At 42.6% G+C, this 22,694-nt stretch overlaps 1 protein-coding gene across 2 annotated transcripts in view; it reads right to left on the reverse strand.

Moving 5' to 3' along the window:
* Nucleotides 1-22,694, reverse strand: part of CRYBG1 (crystallin beta-gamma domain containing 1) — a 195,140-nt gene that overhangs the window by 43,071 nt on the left and 129,375 nt on the right. For both annotated transcript variants that reach the window (XM_072141862.1, XM_072141863.1), the window contains one exon: nucleotides 19,774-21,467. In XM_072141862.1, the coding sequence (XP_071997963.1) occupies nucleotides 19,774-21,467 (1,694 nt within the window). The remainder of the gene's footprint in view (nucleotides 1-19,773; nucleotides 21,468-22,694) is intronic.

Below are 22,694 nucleotides of genomic sequence, written 5' to 3' on the forward strand. Positions count from 1 at the left end.
ACAATGTGGAACGGCCTATTCTTGCTGGTTTATCTGCCCATACAAATCGGTGCTGGAGAGCGTTTAAGGAGCGGAAGAAGGCTACGGGTAGATGGATGGGGATAGCCTGAAACAGGTATAATAATCGTGGGAGGATATTCATCTTGAAGATAGCGCATCTCCCGAACCAGGAAAAAAGTCCTTTGGACCATCTGGAGCAATCTCGTTGGATATTCTGGAGGATAGGTGGGAAGTTCAATGCGTATAATTTGGATAGTTCCGCTGGTAAGTGAATACCGAGATATGTCTAGCAGTGGATCAAGAGCTGTGTTAAAGTCACCGCCAGTTATTACTGTTCCCTCAGCAAATTCGTCAATCATGTCAAGAAAGGAGCTTACGGCTTGGGCCTGTCCTGTATTTGGGAGGTATAGCGAGGCAAAAGTGTAGAGACTGTTTGCTATTGTACCTTTGACCATACTCACTCTACCCTCTCCATCACTGCGAGAGTCTAGAAATGTCCATTGGAGTGAATTTGACAAGAGAATAGATGTGCCTCTTGATCTGGTATCATCAGTGTAGCTGTGATAGGAGTGTGGAAACCAATTGTTCTTGAAATTGTATGGTCGTGCTTCCGTGAGGTGTGTTTCTTGAATGAAAGCTACTTGGATCTTTCTGCGTTTGAGCAAGTTGAAAAGAATGGATCGTTTTTCAGGGCTATGAAGACCTTTTGCATTAAGAGAACCTATGGTCAAGGTGCGCGAGGTTTCCCCTGGTCGAGGCATGTCTGTCATCAGTTGTGAGGTAAGGGAGGTGGGGAGGGGAAGAGTGTGTGGGGTCAGTAGTTCAGGTAAATGAGGGGGGGAGGGGTAGGGTGTGTCTAGTGCGGGGAGTGGGTAGTAGAGAGAAGGAATCAAGTGGGTAAGCGTGAACAACGATGGGGTAAACCCCTATATCCCAGGTGTGAACCCAAGGGATCACCTATGAGTGGTGAGTGGGAAGCGTGGAAGTACAGTAGCGGAGCTTGTAGACCAGCAGGCAGTAAGTTGTGAGATAACATGCGATGGGGTCTGTAAGCGTCGTCCCCCCTGCCCCTGTGAGGAACGGGACAACATGGCCCCTCCAAAGGCATGGGTCATGAGGGGGAGGTACGAACTTAGGGAGCCGCTTTCCCCAAAGGTGGGGGTAAAGCAGGCTAGTTACGTTTAAACTTGTTGAGCAACATTACATAGTAATTAACAACAAACAATATGTGAGTTAGACACTGTAGTGAAGTATTAGGCAGTGAACAATAAGGTATCTCGTTCTGCTTATCTAATGATAACGTCTATGTGCATTGGTGATGGATCAGTGGGATGACTCTCTTGTTGGCATAGCTTCGGTCCCCTCACCACTCGTCTGAGAGTTTCATGGATCCAACTAGCCCAACACCAATACGGAACATGCAACTAACAAATAATACAAATAGGCAACTCAAAAGGATATGGCGTGGTCACAGGTGAGTCATCACTGCGCATCAGGCGATGAAGATAAGACTTTCACGGAAGTAGGTAATGTGTAATGTAAAGGCTTGGTGCGTTTGTGAGGTCGGAGTTTTTTGATGGAGCAGTGATGGCGTCTGAGGAAATCCGTCTCGTCCAGAGTGTAGTTTCAGGCCTCTGTGGGTAATGCCACGGATAAGTCGGGGCCCAGTGGGGCATCGCTTTCGGTGTGTATGGTAGCAGGCTGATTTGTTGCAATTGCAGTAGACGTGCGTCTCCTTCTCAAGGAGTTTCTTCTCCCTCTGGTTGTGATGGCTCCCAATCTGTTGTGTTCTAAGCTAAGCCAGTTTGGTACTTCGATAGGGGGTATGTTCAGGAAACAGAACAGGTCCGGAAGGTCTTCTGGTTTGCGTAGAAAGAAAGTGTCACCATTGTGTCTGATCACTAGGTGGAATGGATGACCCCAGCGATATGTGGCACCCATCTCCTTGATGCTATGTAGTAACGGTTGTAAGGAGCGTCTCATGTTTAGTGTTCGTGCTGAGACATCTGGGTAGATGTGTATTTCGGCTCCATCCACCCGGATAGTACCTTCAGACCAGGCTGCACGGATAATTTTATCTTTGTCAGTAAAGTAATGGAGACGGCAGAGCACATCCCTGGGTAGGGAGGGATCTGTAACTGACATCCTTGAGACTCTGTGTACCCGATCCATAGGCATGTCTGCGGTTAACGGTCGGTCCAGTAGTTTGTTGAAAATGGAAGATACCCTTTCTGGTAGGTTGTCATTAGGAAGACTTTCTGGTAGGCCTTTAATGCGCACATTATTTCGCCTTCCTCTGTTTTCCTGGTCATCTAGGAGAAGCGCCAGGTGTTGCATATGGAGTCTAGAATTACCAGCTTCTTGTTCAAGGGCAGAAACTCTGTCAATCAAGGAAGCAGTGGTACTTTCAGTGTTCTCAGTGCGGGTCGCCAATATGTCCAGGTCTTCCCTGATTTCCACTAGTGCCTGTTGATGTGAGGCCTCTACTCTGTGGATCACAGAATCCAAGTCCTGCCGTGTCGGGAGGGCCTGTATAAGCTCTCTGAGCAGCTGGAGTTCAGAATGAATTGTACCCCTGAGTGTGATGCTGCTGGTAGGTGATGAGCCTCTTTGGGGGCTATTCTGCGGGCTTGTCCATTCAGGACTGGAAGCTAGGGCAGACTCCAAGTTTTGTGGGGAGTGTTGGCTTCTGTATGTGGACAGAGGGATACTGCCTTCTCCATCCCCATTATCAGCGTCCTGTGGCCTGCTGGTACACTGTTTATGGGTCCCATGTGTCCCATGTGTGGCAGGCTGAGGGCCTGTCACTGACTGACCTGGGGGGGAGGGTGGTATAGGTATCGAGGCGCCAGGCGGGTTTTCTGCGGGCTGCGCCGCTGTGCAGGAGGCATCTCCAGCCGCGCCGTCTGTCATGCGGCTTGTCGCGGGAGCGGGCGCCATCTTGGCCCTGGACTGCGGCTCCGGCCCGTCTCGCGACTGGCGCCGGAATCGCTCCAGGCTCGGTGGTGGAGCGGGATTCGGGGCTCCCGATTTACCGGTGCGCACTGCGCTCCTCCCCCTCTTGTTTGACATCCCGCAGGCTCGGAACGGCTCTCCAGATCCTGTAGTGGCGCCTGTCGGTGGGGAGCTCCTAAGGTGAGCGTCCTCACTCCGCCATGTCCAAGCCACGCCCCCCCTTTCAAATGCATTTAACACCACGATTTGTGCCATATATTGTAGTGCTTAGGGCAGCCATTAGGGGGTGGGGGCGGCCAGTCACAGGCCAAGAGTCACAATGTTGCCTCCATCTTCATGATTAATTATACAAACGGTAGGAAGAAGCCCAGCCTGGTTCCAGCCATCTTTAATTGGAGCACAGGATCTTCCTGCTACGCCACCTACTAACAATGCTGAAAAATACTGGTTATGAGCATCATGAGTTTCCAAGACTTTTTTGATACACATGAAAAGTGAAGTCTTGCCAGTCTGAAGCTACTGTTGTGCAAGTTGACAAAAAAAGTGATATGATAGGTAAGAAATCAGAACACACTGGGTCACAATTATCAATAGTTTTGATAATTTTAGAAACGGCACAGACAAAGGGGCTTGGTATCAAAGTAAAAGTGGTGCAAAAATTCATACCAAATGTTAGTGTAAACTGTGTCAAAAGATAGGAGGTGAAAAGTCAGATCATCTTTAAAATAGGCCTATGGAGGCCTAATAGGGCGAACACAACAGCCAAGTTATATGTTTATTTAGCAAAGAATTTCCTACTAAGACAGGGTTGGTTTGATGTTAAATAACTTACATGTCACTACAACATACAGTATCTACACAAATTGATAAAGTAATCTCTTGGAAACCACCCAAAAGTGTAAAATGAATTTTCAGACTGTAAAGAGCGTGTTAACAGGCAAAAGTACACTACACTTAAAAGGTGGACTGGTTAATATTTTACCAAGGGACTCATTTCAAGTGGAATAGTTTACTGTAAACCTAAAGAATCAATGACCTTAAAGCAGAACGCTGACTGATAATAAGACACGATCTTACTCCCTCTACTGGACACATCACAGTCATCCTTTGAAGCAACACAAAGTTCTAGCATCAAAATGAAGCATGATAAACCAGGGGCACATTATCATAGATCCAAACACGGTGACTGTGGTAAACCTCTGCCCTTCTAAAATCACCTTTACAAATTATGCTGCAGATTTACAGGCTTCTTGACTGTCTCACCCTGTCCCTCTGCACTTCCCCACTCCCTATGCCCAATGTTATCTCACAGCAGCACAGGAAATTTCAGCACACAGTGGTAGGGGGAAGTGCTCATACCACACTGTAAGGGCTCATTCAGACGGATGTCTGTGGGGATGTATATGCGGCCGCAAATTTGTGTGGCACCGTTCCGTGCCGCACACCGGGAAAAGATAGAGCATGCTCTATCTTTTCATGATTGTGCGGCCGTGCGCTGCTGTTTCCTGTGGAGGGGGTGGGGCCAACTCCTCCTCCTCTGCAGCGCAAGGTCGCATGTAAATGTACCCTAACAGCCTGTGCATCTCAAGCATCTACAATCCTAGTAGACTTTAAGGCTAATTCACACAACTTTAAAAGTTGATTTTAGAATGGAGTTTGCCATGGATAACAAATCTTACCAAAGCTTACCACAGTCATAGTACTTGGATCTATAAGTAAGTGCCTCTGGTTTATCATGATGGATTATGCTATACTATAATTAATAAATGTTACTTCACATCTAATTTCATTTTCAAAACATACAGTAGGTATGGATAATATTCTCATCCCTTTACATTTTTCACGATTTGTTTTATTGCAACCATTTGGTAAGATCAAAAAAGTAATTTTTTTGCTCATTAATGTACACTCTGCACCCCATCTTGACAGAACAAAAAACAGAAACATAGATATTTTTGCTAATTTATTAAAGAGAAAAAACTGAAATATACCATGTCCATTTCCTTCTGATCCTCCATGAAATGGTTCCACTCAAACTCCAGCTGTTTTTTATTAAACTGATTCAACTTGATAAGGGAAGACACATACCAGTCTATATAAGACCACACAGCTCACAGTGCACAAAGCACATGAGAATCATGTGGTCTAAGAAACTGCCCAAGGAGTTCAGAGACAGAATTGTGGTAAGGCACAGATTTGGCCAGGGTTACAAGGTTCCTAAGAGCACTGTGGCCTCCATAATCCTTAAATAGAAGCCGTTTGGGACAACCACAACTCTTCCTCGACCTGGCCATCAAGCCAAACTAAACATTCGTAGGAGAAGAGCCATGGTGAGAGAGGTAAAGAAGAACCCCAAGACCATTTTGGCTGAGCTCCAGAGATACTGTAAGCAGGTAGTTGACTTTGTGAAACTTTCTCCTATCACTGCAGTCCTCAACTAGTCAGGGCTTTATGGCCGAGTGTGGCGACGGAATGCCTGAGTGCAAGACATATGAACGCCTGCATACAGTTTGCAAAAAAACACATGAAGGACTCCCTGACTGTGAGAAATAAGATTCTCTGGTCTGATGAGATGAAGATTGAAGTTTGGGGGGTTAATACTAAGCGGTATGTGTAGAGAAAACAAGGCACTGCTCATCACCTGCCAAATACAATTACAACAGTGAAACATGGTGGGGGCAGCATCATGCTATGGGGCTGTTTTTCAGCTGCAGGGACAGGAGGACTGGTTGCAATTAAAGGAAAGAGGAATGCGTCCAAGTACAGAGATATCCTGGATGAAGCCACTACAGCCTTGAAGTGCTGGGGTTCTGGGTACAAGTCCCAGGTCAACATCTGCAAAGAGTTTGTATGTTCTCTTGCGTGGGTTTCCTCCGATTTCCTCCTACAATCCAAAATATACTGGTAGGTTGATTGTGAGCCCCATGGGGACAGGGACTGATTTGGAAATCTCAGTGTAGCGCTGCGTAATATGTGTGCTCTACATAAATAAAGGAATTATTATTAATAAACCTTTTGCGGAGTGCTCTGGACCTCAGACTGGGCCAAAGGTTCACCTTCCAACAAGACAATGACCCTAAGCAGACAGCTTAGATAAAGAAGTGGCTTCAGAAAAATGCTGTGACAATTCTTGACTGGCTCAGCCAGAGCCCCAACCTAAACCCAATTGAGCATCTCTGGAGAGACTTGAAAATGGCTGTCCAACAATGTTCACCATCCAACCTGAGGGAACTGGAGTATATAGGCTGCCGGCCCGTGTAGTATATAGGCTGCCAGCCCCTGCTCTCCAGTATACAAGCTGCCAGCCCCTGCTCCCCAGTATACCGGCTGCCAGCCCCTGCTCCCCAGTATACAGGCTGCCAGCCCCTGCTCCCCAGTATACAGGCTGCCAGCCCCTGCTCCCCAGTATACAGGCTGCCAGCCCCTGCCCCCCAATATACAGGCTGCCAGCCCCTGCCCCCAGTATACAGGCTTCAGCTCCCCCCCCCCCCCCGGACAGGTCCTCTTCTATCCATCCATGCTCTGGCACCAGCTCAGTCGCAGACACCATGACATCAGCCGCATGCTAGAATGTCACAATGTCTGCGGGGACACAAAGTCAATGTCTCAGGAATGACATTGACTCTAGTATAAGCAGAGTTAGGGTTTTTCTGCACTTTTTTGTTATTGCTCATACGGTACATTTTTGGCCTCTGTCTGGAATAGTGTAGTGGACTGCGCTTTTCCATCCTGTTTCCTGCTGGAAAAAAAATTTATGTTCAGCAGAATGGAATGATATGGCACCCATCCAACATCTGCTGAATGTATACTATGGATGCTACCTCAGTGAAGTAACTCTTCAAATATGGTCAATAGGGAGACACCCTGAACAGTGCTATACTGCTGCTGATGTTCACTCCTTCTGAAGGGGTAACTGTTCGCAGTGGTGTCAAGTGGTATATTGGCACATCACAATGTACACATAGGGGGAGAAGGGGGTGGGAGGTCACACAAAAGTTTGCTATGGAGCCCAATTTATTCTAGTTAAGCCTCTGCTAATGCCCCTAAACACACATTTTTTAAGTCCCTCCCTTGCTAGCAGGGGACTTCCTGGAAAGTATTGCCCTAGTTAGTACAATAAGCAATATTTTGGGCAATATGTAGTGCAGCATAAAGATTTGTCTGGAATATTATTAACTCATCATCAAAGAAAAATCTAAAATAGTTTACTGCTCTGAGCCCTACAGTGTCAAACAGTATTCCAGGGTGGCCCATAAAGTCTGGGACCTGGGGCAGAGTTATTTAGGGTTACCCATATGCGGTCAGTAGAAGCCTCAGGTACTTCTTCCACAGTGCAGTATATAAAGCGAGCCTAAATATACAGGTTGTGGGGAATTTGCTCTGGTATATGCCTTGTAGCAATGCAGGAAGAAGGGACACAAGCAGAGTTAAAGTCTAAATCAAGTGTTTTATTCACACTTCTTTGTCACAACACAAATTCCGGCTTTGGCTTAGGCACATACAAAATAATCCCTGCGCGACTAGGCACTGCCTAATACAACAATAACACCTAACTATACATGTACCAGGCTGCCAGGCACACACTCTTGGCCAGCAGAATATCAGGAGGCATACAGTTACCTTTGCTGTGTGAACTCAGACGAGCCTTCAGCTTTCCAGGTAGTGCCTCACCTACTGCACCTGTGGGCTATACAGAAACACAGGACCGTAGCCCGGGTGGAGTAGGAGTCCCACTACCAGCCTACCCCTACTCCATAATAAGCAGGCCCAGTTCGGACATTACAAAGGTGTCTATGCTAGCTAGGCCAACATAACCTAACAGACTATTCCTGCTTACCACATGTCTGCATTAACCCTTGGATTACTGCAGACAAATCCAGGGCTTTTACTAAATACATTTTATCTGCCTGTAGGACAGATAGCGGTTCTCCCACACGACACCTCTCGCTTTCTCACAGGGTGCACCTAATAGTTGGCACACAGAAAAATAATCATATGAAGTGCACCTAACTATACGGGTGCACCTAATACATTGCACACAGAAAAAAATCATATGAAGGGCATCTTACTATATGGGAAGACATAATAAATGGCACACAGAAAAAATCATATGAAGTGCAATTAACTTTACAGGTACACCTAATAGATGACACACAGAAAAAATGAAATCAAGTGCACCTAACTATACAGATGCACCTAAGAGATGGTGCACTGGTAAACAATTATACCAGGCACAAAAGAAAAAAAAAGTGCAACACTTGAAAAGGATACAAGTGCTCCTAGCTAGTAATCAGGATACCCAACTACCACTACAAAAAGCAACGTTACTCACACAATGCACTTAAAGAGAATCTCTCAGGCAAATTAACCCCCAAAACGAAATATATTTTAATAAACTACTATTAGAAAGCATTGCCTCTATCCCTTCATTGTCCCTCTACATGCCTGTAACCTTAAGCAATTAAATATTAAAGCTGTATGCAAATGACCTGTGAGATGTCCAATGAGTCATTAGCATATTCAAGCTGTCTAGCTTATTCATGAGTGGGAGGCACAGCCACAACCCCCAGTGCTTGATCGACAGGCTGTATAATGGTGTGAGGTATAATGGTGTAATGGCTCCTCCATGTACTTCCTGGTGCTGGTGGCCACGCCCCCTGCAGTCTGTGTGTATGAGATACTCCTATACACATGACTTACAGCCTGTATAATGATGTGAGGTACAATGGTGTAATGGCTCCTCCATGTGCTTCCTGGTGCTGGCGTCCCCTGCAGCCTTTGTGTGTATAGGAGAGATACAACAGCTCCATGCAGCCATGTTATAGCAGAACATGTCAGATTAATGTTTAGCTGATGTCTGTCTCACACATGTGTACAGGTCAGCAGATAAAGCACAGACACTATCAATGCTTTACTATACATTACACAGACATAGGGAGGAGAGGGGAGGGGTAACAGGGATGACATCACTTTCTGTCTCCATGTGCCCAGCCTCATTTACATAATGAAGAAAAGATAATTTTAGTATGATTAATGTATACTGCTCCAACAGGTAGAGGTGATAGAAATAGTGACAGAGATCTGATGACAGGTGTCCTTTAAAAGTGAGTCCAGCATGAATAGCGGTAGCACAGCACACTAAAAAGTGAAAAAAGGAAAAAAAAAACCTATGTGCACCATGCAAAAAGGCTAATAATCAGGATTCCCAACTACCATACAGAGAATACCATCCAGCGCTATTCACCAGCGTAGAATAACAATAGCACAGTGCACTGAAAAGTATGTTTGGGTTTAGACTTGACAGGCAAGAAATGGGAGTAACGGATGACAAGTGTGATCACGCAAGCTGATCACACAGGGAATACACAGAAAGCAGATAGGATGATGGGAGTAGTAGTAGTGTAGAGTAGTGAAATGTGACTAAGTAGCTATATGTTCCTCTCTCCAGGGATAAAACTTAAATTTAACTTTTTATTGTAAATATGCTGTGATTCAGATTTGACCAACCAATCACAGTGCTCGCCAAGGCGGGACCACTCCGATTGGTCAGCTGACCAAGACAGGAGGTTCTCCTGCTTTGGCCAACCAAGTTCATGACGTAATCTAACCAACAAAAGGCTGGCACTGATAGTCATAATCAACAGTTTGAAATTGGTCATGCATCAAAAATACATCTCAAAAAGTTTAAAGAAAAAAAAGGGATGCAATAGTGACCCAAATGAGCAAAAAAAATAATAATTTCTTTATTAGATAGAAACAACATACATAAGATAAAAGCATCTAAAAATGCAACCCAATATGTTGCATTAGACACTGTGCTCCTGTGAGTACTAAGCAGGGCTACAGTGACAATCCCCTTCAACACCACCTGAAAGTGCTAAAGAACAAAGAGGGCAGGCCAACTCAGAACGGTAAGACAATAAATTCAAATCCAAGTGAAATTCCTATGATAATCTTGACAAAATGCATACATATACAGATGACATCAACCAATGCAAGGTAGTAGAAAAAATAAATATATAAAGTGCATTCGTGTCATGTGGACACCTGTCATGTGGAAAGCACTTTTCTTGTTCCACATGCCTTGACTTTTTTGCTGCTACACGAATGCACTTTATAAATTTATTTTTTCTACTACCTTGCATTGGTTGATGTCATCTGTATATGTATGCATTTTGTCAAGATTAACATAGGAATTACACTTGGATTTGTATTTATTGTCTTACCGTTCTGAGTTGGCCTGCCCACTTTGTACTTTAGCACTTTCAGGCGGTGTTGAAGGGGATTGTCACTGCAGCCCTGCTTAGTACTCACAGGAGCACAGTGTCTAATGCAACATATTGGGGCAGATTTATCAAGCAGTCTGAAAGTCAGAATATTTCCAATTGCCCATGGCAACCAATCACAGCTCAGCTTTCATTTCACCAGTGCTCATGAATATTTTAAAGGGGAGCTGTGATTGGTTGCCATGGGCAATTGGAAATATTCTGACTTTCAGACTGCTTGATAAATCTGCCCCATTGGGTTGCATTTTTTAGATGCTTTTATCTTATGTATGTTGTTTCTATCTAATAAAGAAATTATTTTTTTTTGCTCATTTGGGTCACTATTGCATCCCTTTTTTTTCTTTAAACTTTTTGAGTTCATGACGTACTATTACGGCATGGAGGGATATTTATCGATCTCCATGCCATAATAGTACATTCTGGAGGGGCAAGAGGCTAAAGGGGTTGTCCAGGATTAAAATATAACCCTCTATGGAGGGGGAGTGCTATGAACATAAAAGACACCAAATACCTCTCTCCCAGCTACTGTTGAGCGGTGGCCCAGCCTGTCACTGCCGTTTGTTTACAGAGGCAGGCGGTGCCACAGCCTCGTGCCTACTACAGCATTAGTTTCTGGCTGTAGGACTTGCACAGCTGTGGTCAGGACGGCACCGCCTGCCTCTGTATACAAACATTTCTCCATCATCTTTCTATTGTATTGGTGAACTCAGGACACCAATACGATTAAAACCTGTGATACAGCAGGGATCAATAAGTTACTGCTTTGCTTTAATTGTTATGTTTGCACTTTGCGACATATAAGTGGGTTTTGGTTGTAGCTTGGGCACTTTGTCGCCAAAAGCTTCACCATCACTCATATAGGCCATGATGTCTTATGGCAGTAAATCTTCAAATAACTAAGCCACACTAGAAGATGACATACATGCACTGATCATGCAGCTTCTGCTTCAGCACTTGACTTTATAAATCTCTAATTACAGGGAACCTAGCAACATCAACTTATGTAAATACTAAGAATACTGACTGTGTACAAATTGCTTTGATATATGACACCACCTAATTTCTATAAAGATATTCATAATCTGTCAGGATCTGAGGTTGCTGGGTAGTTGACAATGACACAGACTTCAAGGTTAGCAGCCCAAATGTTGAGTTTTATTCACTCCAACAGCGGCATTCAAATGCAGCATAGAATCAAAACATAAAATAAAGACCTGCCCATTTGGGAGTTAACTAAACAGAAATTGGTTTCCTCATCTATAATAACAAATAGTCTCCAGAAGCAGCAAACACCTTTCTGGCTTTCTAGTAAAAGTAGACTTCTTATGCCCCCTAATGAGGAGAATCCCAGCCACCTAGGTTTCCACAAGGTGTAGAGAATGGGAATAGCAACTCTCACTACCAGCCCACTTGCCATTACCTAAACTATCCAGCCCAGCACTTGCACAATGCTCAGCAAACATAGTTACTTGCTGAGAATAAACAATTTGGTTTTTATCATCTCACTCATCTGAGCAATCTGCGTAAGATGTACATCCCTTCTCATCACTTTAAAACATTCTTAAATGGTGTATTCCCACAAAGACAAATTTCTTATATATACTCAGGATACCAAAAGAACACATTCTCTAATTCACTGCCATTAACAAAAATACAGCATTTCACAGATATAAGTCTAAGCTGTCTCTGTCAGTCCTGCTGAACACAATTTCAGTTGCCCCTAGACACGACCCTGTAACTTCTGACTTGGGGTCGGTGTGATGGCGTGGAGTGGAGTTTCTCTCTCTGCTCCCTGCACTCTAGCCCCTCTGCTGTCCAGGATGGAGCTCATGCATTTTTACAGGTTCAGAATGAACTTTTTCTTCAGACTTTTTTTCCCCAATTAACTCCAAGAAATTTTGACTGTTTCCAAGTGATTCCCCTTAATCGTTGGTACAACATAATTCACATTTATGACATTAGTAGTTAAAATGGCGGGAAAACCCTTTGGATTCATTCTTCCCATTCTTCAAAAAAAAGGTTGATGTCCTCACCATCATAGATGTCACAAAACCATAAAAACAACATGTTTAGGAACATTTATTAATCATTCTAAATCTACAGCAAAAATTACTTAAGATGTCTTGAACCACATTTATCAAGGATTTCGGACACAGTTACTACAAGTACAACAAAAGGGGCGTTAGACAAGAGAAGCAACATTACACTAGACCAGGGGTGGGCATTTCATTTTTCAATGGGGCCACATGAACTCAGTTCTACCCGATTCCTATATACAGGCGGTCCCCTACTTAAGAACACTCGACTTACATACGACCCCTAGTTACAAACGGACCACTGGATATTGGTAACTTATTGTACTTTAGTCCTAGGCTACAATAAACAGCTATAACAGTTATCACAGGTGTCTGTAATGAAGCTTTAGTGTTACTCCTGATTCTTATGACAACCCAACATTTTTAAAATCCAGTTGTCACAGAGACCAAAAAAGTTCTGGCTGGGATTACAATGATAAAATATACAGGTCCGACTTACATACAAATTCAACTTAAGAACAAACCTACAGACCCTATCTTATATGTAACCCGGGGACTTCCTGTACAGCATTTAGTAAATAACCTATCCCTACAGTTAATAAAACATTGCACCGATTAAATTAAAATATGGAGGACCTGATTGCATGGTTATTTAATGATGGGGAGGGGAGCTCAAATTTTGTCAGTCTTGAAGGGGCAGGTGTGTGAAATGATTGGCCAATGAATGGCTTGATCCTATGAGACATCACTTCATTTATCTCCAAGTTGAACGAGGATTTTTGTTGGCTAAAGAGGGTCATGTGATCCCCTGGAACAGCGACAAAAACCTTCGTCAGCCACCTTTAATCGTACAGCTATCATTCAACATTAGACGGGATGATTAATCTGGTGCAGTCTTACTTTGAAATGACACTTTCATATAAATCTGCTCCAAAATCCAACCAATCTGCCCATGTGTGGATAAACTGTAATCAGTGACAAAAGGTAGCTCTTATTTACTTTCTGTCACTTCTTACTATCTATCTAGTTCGTACCCACTGTAAGGAATTAGGTCCGGGATCATCATCTCCTGGGGTATCACCAGCACACAAGTAAGTACACTGTCCACACCGTGCGATTTGGGTACAACTGACCACAGCCAGTTTTATTTGGCAGTAAAACAAATTAAACAAAACAGCAAAAGTAAAGCCTCTCCGACCTTTGATACAGCCTGTCTCTTCCCCAGGGTGGAGCCATTGTGAGAAGTCTGCACCAGGTCCTTGTGCAGGATTTCCAGCTGGCTGCTAATTAAATTTAACCCCTTAAAGACACAGGGTTTTTTCGCTCATTTCTTGCTCTCCACCTTCAAAAATCCATAACTTTTTCATTTTTCCCTGTACAGAGCTGTGTGAGGGTTTATTTTGTGCGTAACAAATGTTACTTCCTCGTCACATTATTTATTATTCCATGCCGTGTATTGGGAAACTGGAAAAAAATTCCAAATGTGGAAAAATTTGAAAAAAACCATGTTCGCGTCACTTTCTTGTGGGCTCAGTTTTTACGACTTTCACCGTGTGCTCCAAATAACACTTCTACTTTATCAGGGTGATACGAAATTTATACTGGTTTTATTGTCTTTTAATACATTTTCAAAAATGAAACAAATGTGTACAAAAATAAATAAATCTTCTGACGCTAATAACTTTTTCATACTTTGGTGTACGGAGCTTTGTGAGGTGTCATCGGTGTCACCGTTTTCATTGCTACTTTTTTGAGGTCTTTAAGACATTTTGATCACTTCTTATTCCATTTTTTATGTGAAGTAAAATAGTGTAAAATTCGCCTTTCGGACATTTGGGCACCATTTTCTGTTCTGGGTGTCACCTCTGGCAATAACCATTTTTATATTTTGATAAATCGGGCATTTTGGGACGCGGCGATGCCTATTGTGTCTGTGACTTTTACTGTTTATTACGTTTTACGTCAGTTCTAGGGAAAGGGTGGTGATTTAGGTTTTTAACAGATGGTCTGATCATTCCTACCATATCCTGCAATACTACTGTATTGCAGTATATGGCATTTCTACACAGTGTACATTATCACTGGCTCATTGTAACGAAACTGCAGAAACCATGCAGCCTTGGGTCTGACAAAGACCCTAGGCCAGTGGTGGCGAACCTATGGCACTGGTGCCAGTGGTGGCGAACCTATGGCACTGGTGCCAGAGGCGGCACTCTGAGCCCTCTCTGTGGGCACCCAGGTCATCACCCCAGCATGAAGTTCACCAGACAGGACTCAAAGAATCTTCCTACAGAATGTTCCTACAATGATAGGCAAATTTGTCCTCCTCCTTTCAACTATGTTGGTGTCTTAAGGAGGCTGAACGAGTGAAAGTTGTCAAAGAACAAGGAGAAATACATTACTGCTTAAATTGCTGTGCTGGCACTTTGCAATAAATAAGTGGCTTTTGGTTGAAGTTTGGCTCTAAAAGGTTCGCCATCACTGCCCTAGGCTGTCTTGACAACTGTTCGCAGTCCCCTGATGACGTCTAGGGGTGCAACAATCAGATCCAAGATGGCGGCGCCCACGCCGGCGGCATCAAGGGAGTTAATAGCCACGATCGGTGCAAGCACCGACTGCGGTTATTAGCGGTGGGGGTTTTCTGCAATATGCAACAAACCCCACCTGTGTATGAAGAGGACTCAGCCCATGAGCCCTCTTCATACACTCCCAGCACCTCTGCGGCGCAGAGCGTTAAGGGGTTAATCCGACAGACCCAACTTTCCCAGGTCTGCCATCTGCTCAGCCTTAGGCAAAATACACCTTTCATGTCCCGTCCACACCACACATACTTCCATTCCTTGGTCTTTGATCATATCACTGCATAATGGCATTTGGCAGAAGAATACTGGATGTACAATATAAGTCAGGAAACAGATAAATTGGACTTGCTTTGTATTGGCAAGTGTAACTTCTGATGACAGGGTATTTCACACTGGTCTAAATCATGTTACACCTGAATTTCTGCAGAAAAAAATCCTGATTTAAGCAATTTGTTTGTTAGTAACCTTGCTTACACCATTTGTATCCTGTTGTATCAAGTTGTGTCCTGATAGTTTGGTGGTCCTCCCGAAACTGGCTTGATCAACTGACAATTATCGAAAAATTGTGGGTACCAAAAGACTAATATTCATTTCTTACAAAGTCAAACAGCCTGAAAAAGTCCCTGTTTGCTTTAGTCTTCACTATATGATTTTTTAGCCTTGTGATTAGATACAAGTGGTGGACATTTCTAAAGCAGCGGTGCCATTCATATTAGATGTGTATTGCTGAAACCCACTGATTTCGCCAGGATTACCGAACCATCTAATGCAAATAGGGCCTCCTGGTTAGATACAACTGGTAGCATCTTTATCTACAATCCCCATTTAAGGGTAACACACAGCCTGACCAAGCCAAAACGTTCATGCATATTTCTCACCTCATTGATTGAGCCAGAGGAACAGAGTAAATTACAAATGTCTCTTACATACAATAACAAGGAGACTCTTTGGAGGAATTTAAAGCGAACCAGTCTCCACACTAACCCCCCAAGCCCACTTACAGTACCTTTTTCTGTAAAATGTAAGTCCCCTGGAGGTGTTTTTAACATAGTTCTAGGTTGCAGCATGAATGAAACATCCTCTTTATTCTAGCAGTCAGGCAACCCCACATCTTGTAGTCATTCTGAACTGCCCACTCCATGCATCTTGCCCATGCCTGCCTCCTAGATCTCCAGAGAATGACATCACAATTAGGAGGCAGGGCTGCGCCAGACGCATGGAGCAGGCCATGTAGACTGACTGCAGGAGGTGCAGTTGCCTGACTGTCTGCTTCCTACAAAAGAATAAAGGATTTTTCATTCATGTTGCAACCTAGAAATATGCTAAAAACACCTCCAGGGGACATACATATTAAAGAAAAAGTTACTTGGGCTTGGGTGGGTTAGTGTGGTGACTGGTTCGCTCAGATTAACTGATTGTAGAAGACTATTACTTACCTCCCCACGGGTCCCAAGCTTACTTTCTTATATCTTTGCATGGCCGCATTTCTGTAAAAAATATGGTTTATAAGATGTGCAAATTAGCCTGTGGTGCTCTGCCGTGCCAGCCTAGTTCTGAAAACCGGTGATGTCATTGGCTCTCTTTTCAAATTGTGCGCTCACAGGAAGCTGACCACACCGGGAATGTTATCCTAGCACATGCGCAAGATTTTGAAATTCCGTGCGCTGGTGTCTTCCTGCCCAGCACCATATTTGAATAGAGTCGGTGACCTCATCGGCTCTCAGAACTGGGATGGCACAGCCCTGGGGCAAGGATAAATTATATAACGGTGGAGCTTGATGGTTCTCTTCAGAGCACCACAGGCTAAATTGCATATCTTATAAATTTTTAACAGAAATTCACCCATGCAAAGATATAAGAAATTAAGCTTGAGACACACACAGGGACAGGGCAGAGAGGTAAGTACTAGTCATCTACCATCAGGTAATATGATGATAGATGTCCTTTAAAGGGGTATTCCCATTTTGGCAGTTTAATGTTATTGTTTGTATGATTAAAAACAATTCAATTGTCTAATATACTTTCTGTATCAATTCCTTGTGGTTTTCTAGATCTCTGCTTGCTGTCATTTTATAGAAAGCTTCTATGTTTCCTTCCAGTGGATAGAAATCTGACCCTGGTTACACAGGTGCATGGCTCGTTATATCATAGAGAGTAATCAGAGCTGCGTGGTATAACGAGCCATGCACCTGTGTGACCATGGTCAGATTTCTGTCCACAGGAAGTAAACATGGAAGCTTTTCATAGCAAGACAGCAAGCCGAGATCTAGAAAACCGTGAAGAATTGATACAGAAAGTATATTGGAAATTTGTATAACTTTTCATTATTCAAACAATAACAATTACCTGTTAACCCCTTAAGGACGCAGCCTGTTTGCAGGTTAAGGCTCGCAACTTTTTTTTGAAATTTGACCAGTGTCTCTTCCTGTGGTAATAACTTTTGAACACTGTTACTTATCAAAGCGATTCTGAGATTGTTTTTTCCCCACATGTTGTACTTCATTTTAGTGGTAAATTTTGGCTGATAAGTTTTGCGTTTATTTACAAAAAAAAGAAAAAAATGATGAATTTTTAGAAAAAATTGCCATTTTCGAAATTCAAAATCACCGCGTTTTCAGGCAGATCGATTTACCACCTAAATAACTTGCAGAATAACATTTCCCATTTGTCTACTTTACATTTTCATAATTTTTGAAATGTTTGGATAATTTATTTTGACGTCACGCGGCCTACAAATCGAATAGCGATTTTCCGTATTTTCGGAATTGACTATTTTGGGGATAAATACTGTTTGAAATCAAATTTTACATATTTAGCAACAAAACCCCCTATATAACCAACCCATTTTCAAATCTGCACCCCTCAAACTATCAGAAACAGCATTTACAAAGATTGTTAACCCCTTGAGATCTTCATAGTAATTGAATCAAAATGGCGGTGAAATTTAGAATGGTCAAATTTTGTCGGTTATACGTTCATTTAGCCCTAAAATTTACACATTTCCAAAAGATAAAAAGAGAAAACTCACCATAAAATTTGTTCTACAATTTCTCCTGAGTGCAGAGACCCCCCACACGTGGCCGTTACTTGTGTTATGGGGGCACAGCGAGGCGCAGAAGGGAAGGAGCACCCTGCAGCTGCCAGGATTTTAGTTTTCTGGTTGCCCCCTTTTGAAGGCTATAAAATTTTCGCTTTTCCGTTATTGGGGCCATGTGACGGCATTTTTTTTGCGGGACGAGATGCTTTTTCCAGTGTTACCATTTTGGGGTTGGTATCACCTATTGTTGAAAATTTAGGAACTTTTTTTGAGGGCAGGAGTAGAAAAGCATCAATTCTGTACTGGATTTTTAACTTTTTTTTTTTTCGTGTTCACCGTATAGACTAATAATCATGTTAGCTTTATTCTATGGGTCGATACGATTACGGGGATACCAGACATGAATATTTTTTCTTATGTTTTACTAAATTTGCCAAATAAAACCCTAATGTGGGGAAAAATCTATCATTTTTGCATCGCCGTCTTCCAAGTGGCATAACATTGTTACGTTTTTGGCTACAGAGCTGGTTGATGGCTTGTTTTTTGCGGGACATGTTGTTCTTTGCAACAATATCATTCTGGAGTACATATGTTTTGTTGATCACTTTTTATTGCATTTTTAGTGGGATATAATAGGTAAAAATCATAATTTTTGGCGGGTTTTTGACGTTTTTTTTTTTACGGCGTTCATCATATGGGTTCAATAGTTATTTAGTTTTATTCTATGGATTGTTACGGACGCGGTGATACTATATATGTGGGGTTTGTGTTATGATTTAGACTTTTTTGAGCGTTATATGTCTCTTTATATGTTTTGGGGCTTATGGGCATTTTTAGTGATTTATAAAGTAATTTTTTATTGAAAAACATTTTTTTTACATTTTTTTACATGATCCACCATGGGATATGAACAAGCAATCATCTGATTGCTTGTTCTTGATAATACTCTGCAATACTAATGTATTGCAGGGTATTATCAGTGCCAGCCTATGCAGATGCATAGGCTGACACTTTGCCTTTAAGATGACGTCACAGACGCCATCTTAAAGGCAAACCCTCCAGGCTTCTCTGGGGTCCCGATCGGACCCCAGAGGAGCCAAAACAGCGATCGGCCCCCCCGAAAACGGTGCGGGGGGGGCGATCGTGGGGTAAAGACCCCCAGAAGGCATGTTAAATGCCGCGGTCGCGTTGACCGCGGCATTTAACGGGTTAAACACCCGCGATCGGAGCCCACTCCGACCGCGGGTGTTAGCCGGGGATGTCAGCGGTAGATTACCGCTGAAATCCCGCGGCTAACGATGCCGGTTCGGCTGCTATACAGCGCTGAACCGGCATCGGCTCTGCGCAGTAGCTGTACTGCGCTGAGCGCTAATCGCGGGACTCAGCGCAGTACAGCTACGGCGCAGAGCGCTAAGGGGTTAGTATTTAAGAATAACACACTTCATAAAATAGCACATTATCATTGGAGTCAACGTTATATTTGTTATAGTTTTCTCATCTTTTTCTCTAATTTTTTAGCTGCTTTCTTTCCTTATACATGCTGGAAACTAATCACAATCATTTACAATTCAGAAGCATTTTCTTGAAAACTGAGAAAAGGGGAAAGCATTTCAGGAATACACACAAATATGTAGGCACTGACTGTCTGCAAGGCATGCCCCTTATTTGTATATATGGGATTTCATATCTGAAATGATCTTGGTATAGATCATAGAAAGCTCCATGCTACATACAGTGTAAACATTTTACTATCCATGTAAACATGCACATTTTTCTTTTTTTTAGTTACATTCTATAGGGACTTATGTGGATTTGTGAAACCATTAAGCAATCAGATGTTATAATATTTCTCAAAGGTTAAGAAAACAAGTACTTACAAGTTGAGCTTTGATGTTACGGTGGACTTGGAGCTGTCATTCAGGGAAACATGACCCTTTGATGCATTTGATTCGGCAGCAAGGTTAGTATTGCCCTGAGATTGTAATTTCTGTTCCTGGTTGGTCTCCTGTTTTGTCCTCCTGTCTCCACTACTTACAGCTGTAGTCCTGCTGTCCTCCCCAGCAGCATGACAGGAGTCCCCTTTACCACTTCCAGCTAAGGATTCAGGAACAGATGCTTTTTCTACGTAGGCGTCTTTTGTTGTGGAAACAGGAACAGGCTGGTTAAACTCTGTTGCTTTGGCAGAGGCTGCTGCAGCCTGATTTCTAAACACAGAATCTCTACCATGTGCCTTGCGATCTGTCGGGGAAGAGGGAGAAGTTCTTTTCCTCATAGGGCTGGAGACTGGGTGTTGCTGTTTATCTTTGTCTGATTCACCCTTGGGCGACAGCTTGTTATTGGCTCCCGCCTTTAGCTCTTGGTTGGCGGAGGCAGTGCCGTTAGACTCGGGTATCAGATGTGCTTCAGGAGTACGAGAATCCTCCCTAACCCCCTCAAAGCTATTCTCATTACACACATTACCTTGTAGTGCAGGGATCTCTGCTTTATTCTCTTCCTGACTACTCTGAGACTTCAGTGAACGTCTTTTTTTGGTTATTTTTCTGATATTAGGACTTTTCTCCATTGTGTCCACGTTGTTACAAACTTTTATGGATGAATGTGTGTCTGTTCCAGAAGTTTTACTTAGGTAGATATCAAATGCTAAAACCTTTGCATTTTCACTCTGCTCTTTTGCTTCTACAGCTTCAGTAAAAACTTCACCTTCTGAAGGACTAAGAGCAGGTGAGCAGTCTCCTTCACCTACGGGCTTTCCCAAGCTGCTACTGCCATCTGCTGTGTCTGTGCTCTGGTTCAATACATCTGGTAGAAGTGCCTTGTCTTTGGAAACTGGTGATGATACTTTTGAAAAATGCAATTTTTCTGAACTTCCCAATTTTTGAACAGCTCTTTCAGATATCCTAATTTTTGGATCGCTTACTCTGCTGGTGAATTTTGTAGTTTTCTTTGACAATACTTTTGGTGAACCATTTTTAATAATATGGATTTCCTGTGAAACTTTTCTTATGCTGGACTTTCCTTCTCCATCAGAAGAACTTCGTCGTCCAGGCGACTGTGTTATTTTTTGGACAATCTTTTCTGTGCTATGTCTGTCCAACTTAAATGTTGGGCTCAGTGGAGATGCTTGACTGCTGTCTGAAAAGACGTCAGGGGATAGAAGAGGACTTACAGCGTCCACTGCATTAGGTTCCTCAGATGCTTGAGCTGATATATCTTTGCTTCCACTGGTATATCCAGTATTACTGCTTCCATTAAAAGTCACCTTTACACTTTGATCTAAAGGTGATATAGGCTCATAGACAAGATGGGACTGCTGAGTTGCTGCACATTCAGTGGAGGGGCCAAGGGGCACGTTTTGTACTTTGGAGCTAGAAGCTACCAAGACCTGAGGTTTTTTTCTCTCCCTTTCTGTAGATTTATAAGTCACAGTTTTATCATTATTTGGACTTGTGGGAGAGTCAGGGACCCCTTTACTCTGTTTCTTTTTAGTAGAATTAAACAAATTCCCAAACTTGCCCAAGACAGGTTTCTTTGTGCTGTCTTTCTTAGGTAGCTCTGCAGACGGTGATCGAGACTAGAAGAAAATAAAGAAAAGGAAATGAATTTAGTTAAAAATAGGAAGCAGGCTGCTACAGTTTCCATTTACAGAGAGGGTGTATCCCTTCTCCCAACATACCTTTGATACATTATCATTATTTACTTAGTCTTTGTTACATGAAGATTTTATTACTTGGTTCACGAGCTGATGACACAGCATCAAAATGAGGAGTATCAATACAATTAGTGTTAAAAGACAATAAATTGCATTATTGTGATCAAAGTGTAAACATTAACCTTGCATTTATGGAACAGAATAGCTAGTAAACAAAGGTTAATTCCGGTTTACATAGAGAAACCTGTAGAAGAGGTATTCTGTATGGTTTTACTGTATGAATCAAATATAGAATACAGTCCTGTAAAATGCTATAACCACAAAATAATATTGTTAAATTTATGACATCATCTTAAGATTAGCAAATAGCTTCTTTGTAATCACAGGGTAGAGATAAAATTCAGTGAATGGCATTTTTAATACTAATCTTATGTGCACAGAATGATTATTGCTTGGAAATGACATGCATGATTTATCAGTACACATCACCTCTTCAATATACACTGCATAGCAGCACCTTGGTAGACCTAACTAGGGGATAAAGTGATAAAGAAGCGCTATTTTATTTTCAGGATAAGTGGTGTTCCCACTTTGGACACAAGTCTGACTATATCTTAGGCATGTGTAGTCATACATAGTGCCCTTTCCTCTGCTCCAGGTGCCTCCAATTGCTTTATTCACATCCAGATGGAGTTTCTTACATAAAACCTGCTTGTTTTCTTCAGAGAAGGTCCTTGCAAGACGCAGGCTTGTCCACTTCTCTGCCCTCAACTGGGATAATAAAGGGGGTTGGCTGTGACTTAGAGGAGTGGGGTGTGTGACTAACAGACAGATTGTGTGCTGAAGTCAATGGCTATTCTAGGAAAAAATGAAGGTAAATAAAGTAATGAAGGCCAACGAATCACATTGCAGAGAACAAGGTATGTTCACTATCCATGACTACGTACAATCAAAATGTGTTTCTGGGTGGAGGGTAGCTTTAAAAGACAATATATGGTCAATTATCACTTTATAATATGGGAATATCCCAACAAAGTAATATATAATGTATTACTAGAATTCTTCAATCTTATAGGAAATCTACAAAGTCAAGCATGATAAACCAGGGGCACTTACTCATACTCATATTTGTTATCCATGGTCTCTTTC

The sequence above is a fragment of the Engystomops pustulosus genome, chromosome 3 (genome assembly GCF_040894005.1).
Source record: "Engystomops pustulosus chromosome 3, aEngPut4.maternal, whole genome shotgun sequence".
NCBI lineage: Eukaryota > Metazoa > Chordata > Amphibia > Anura > Leptodactylidae > Engystomops > Engystomops pustulosus.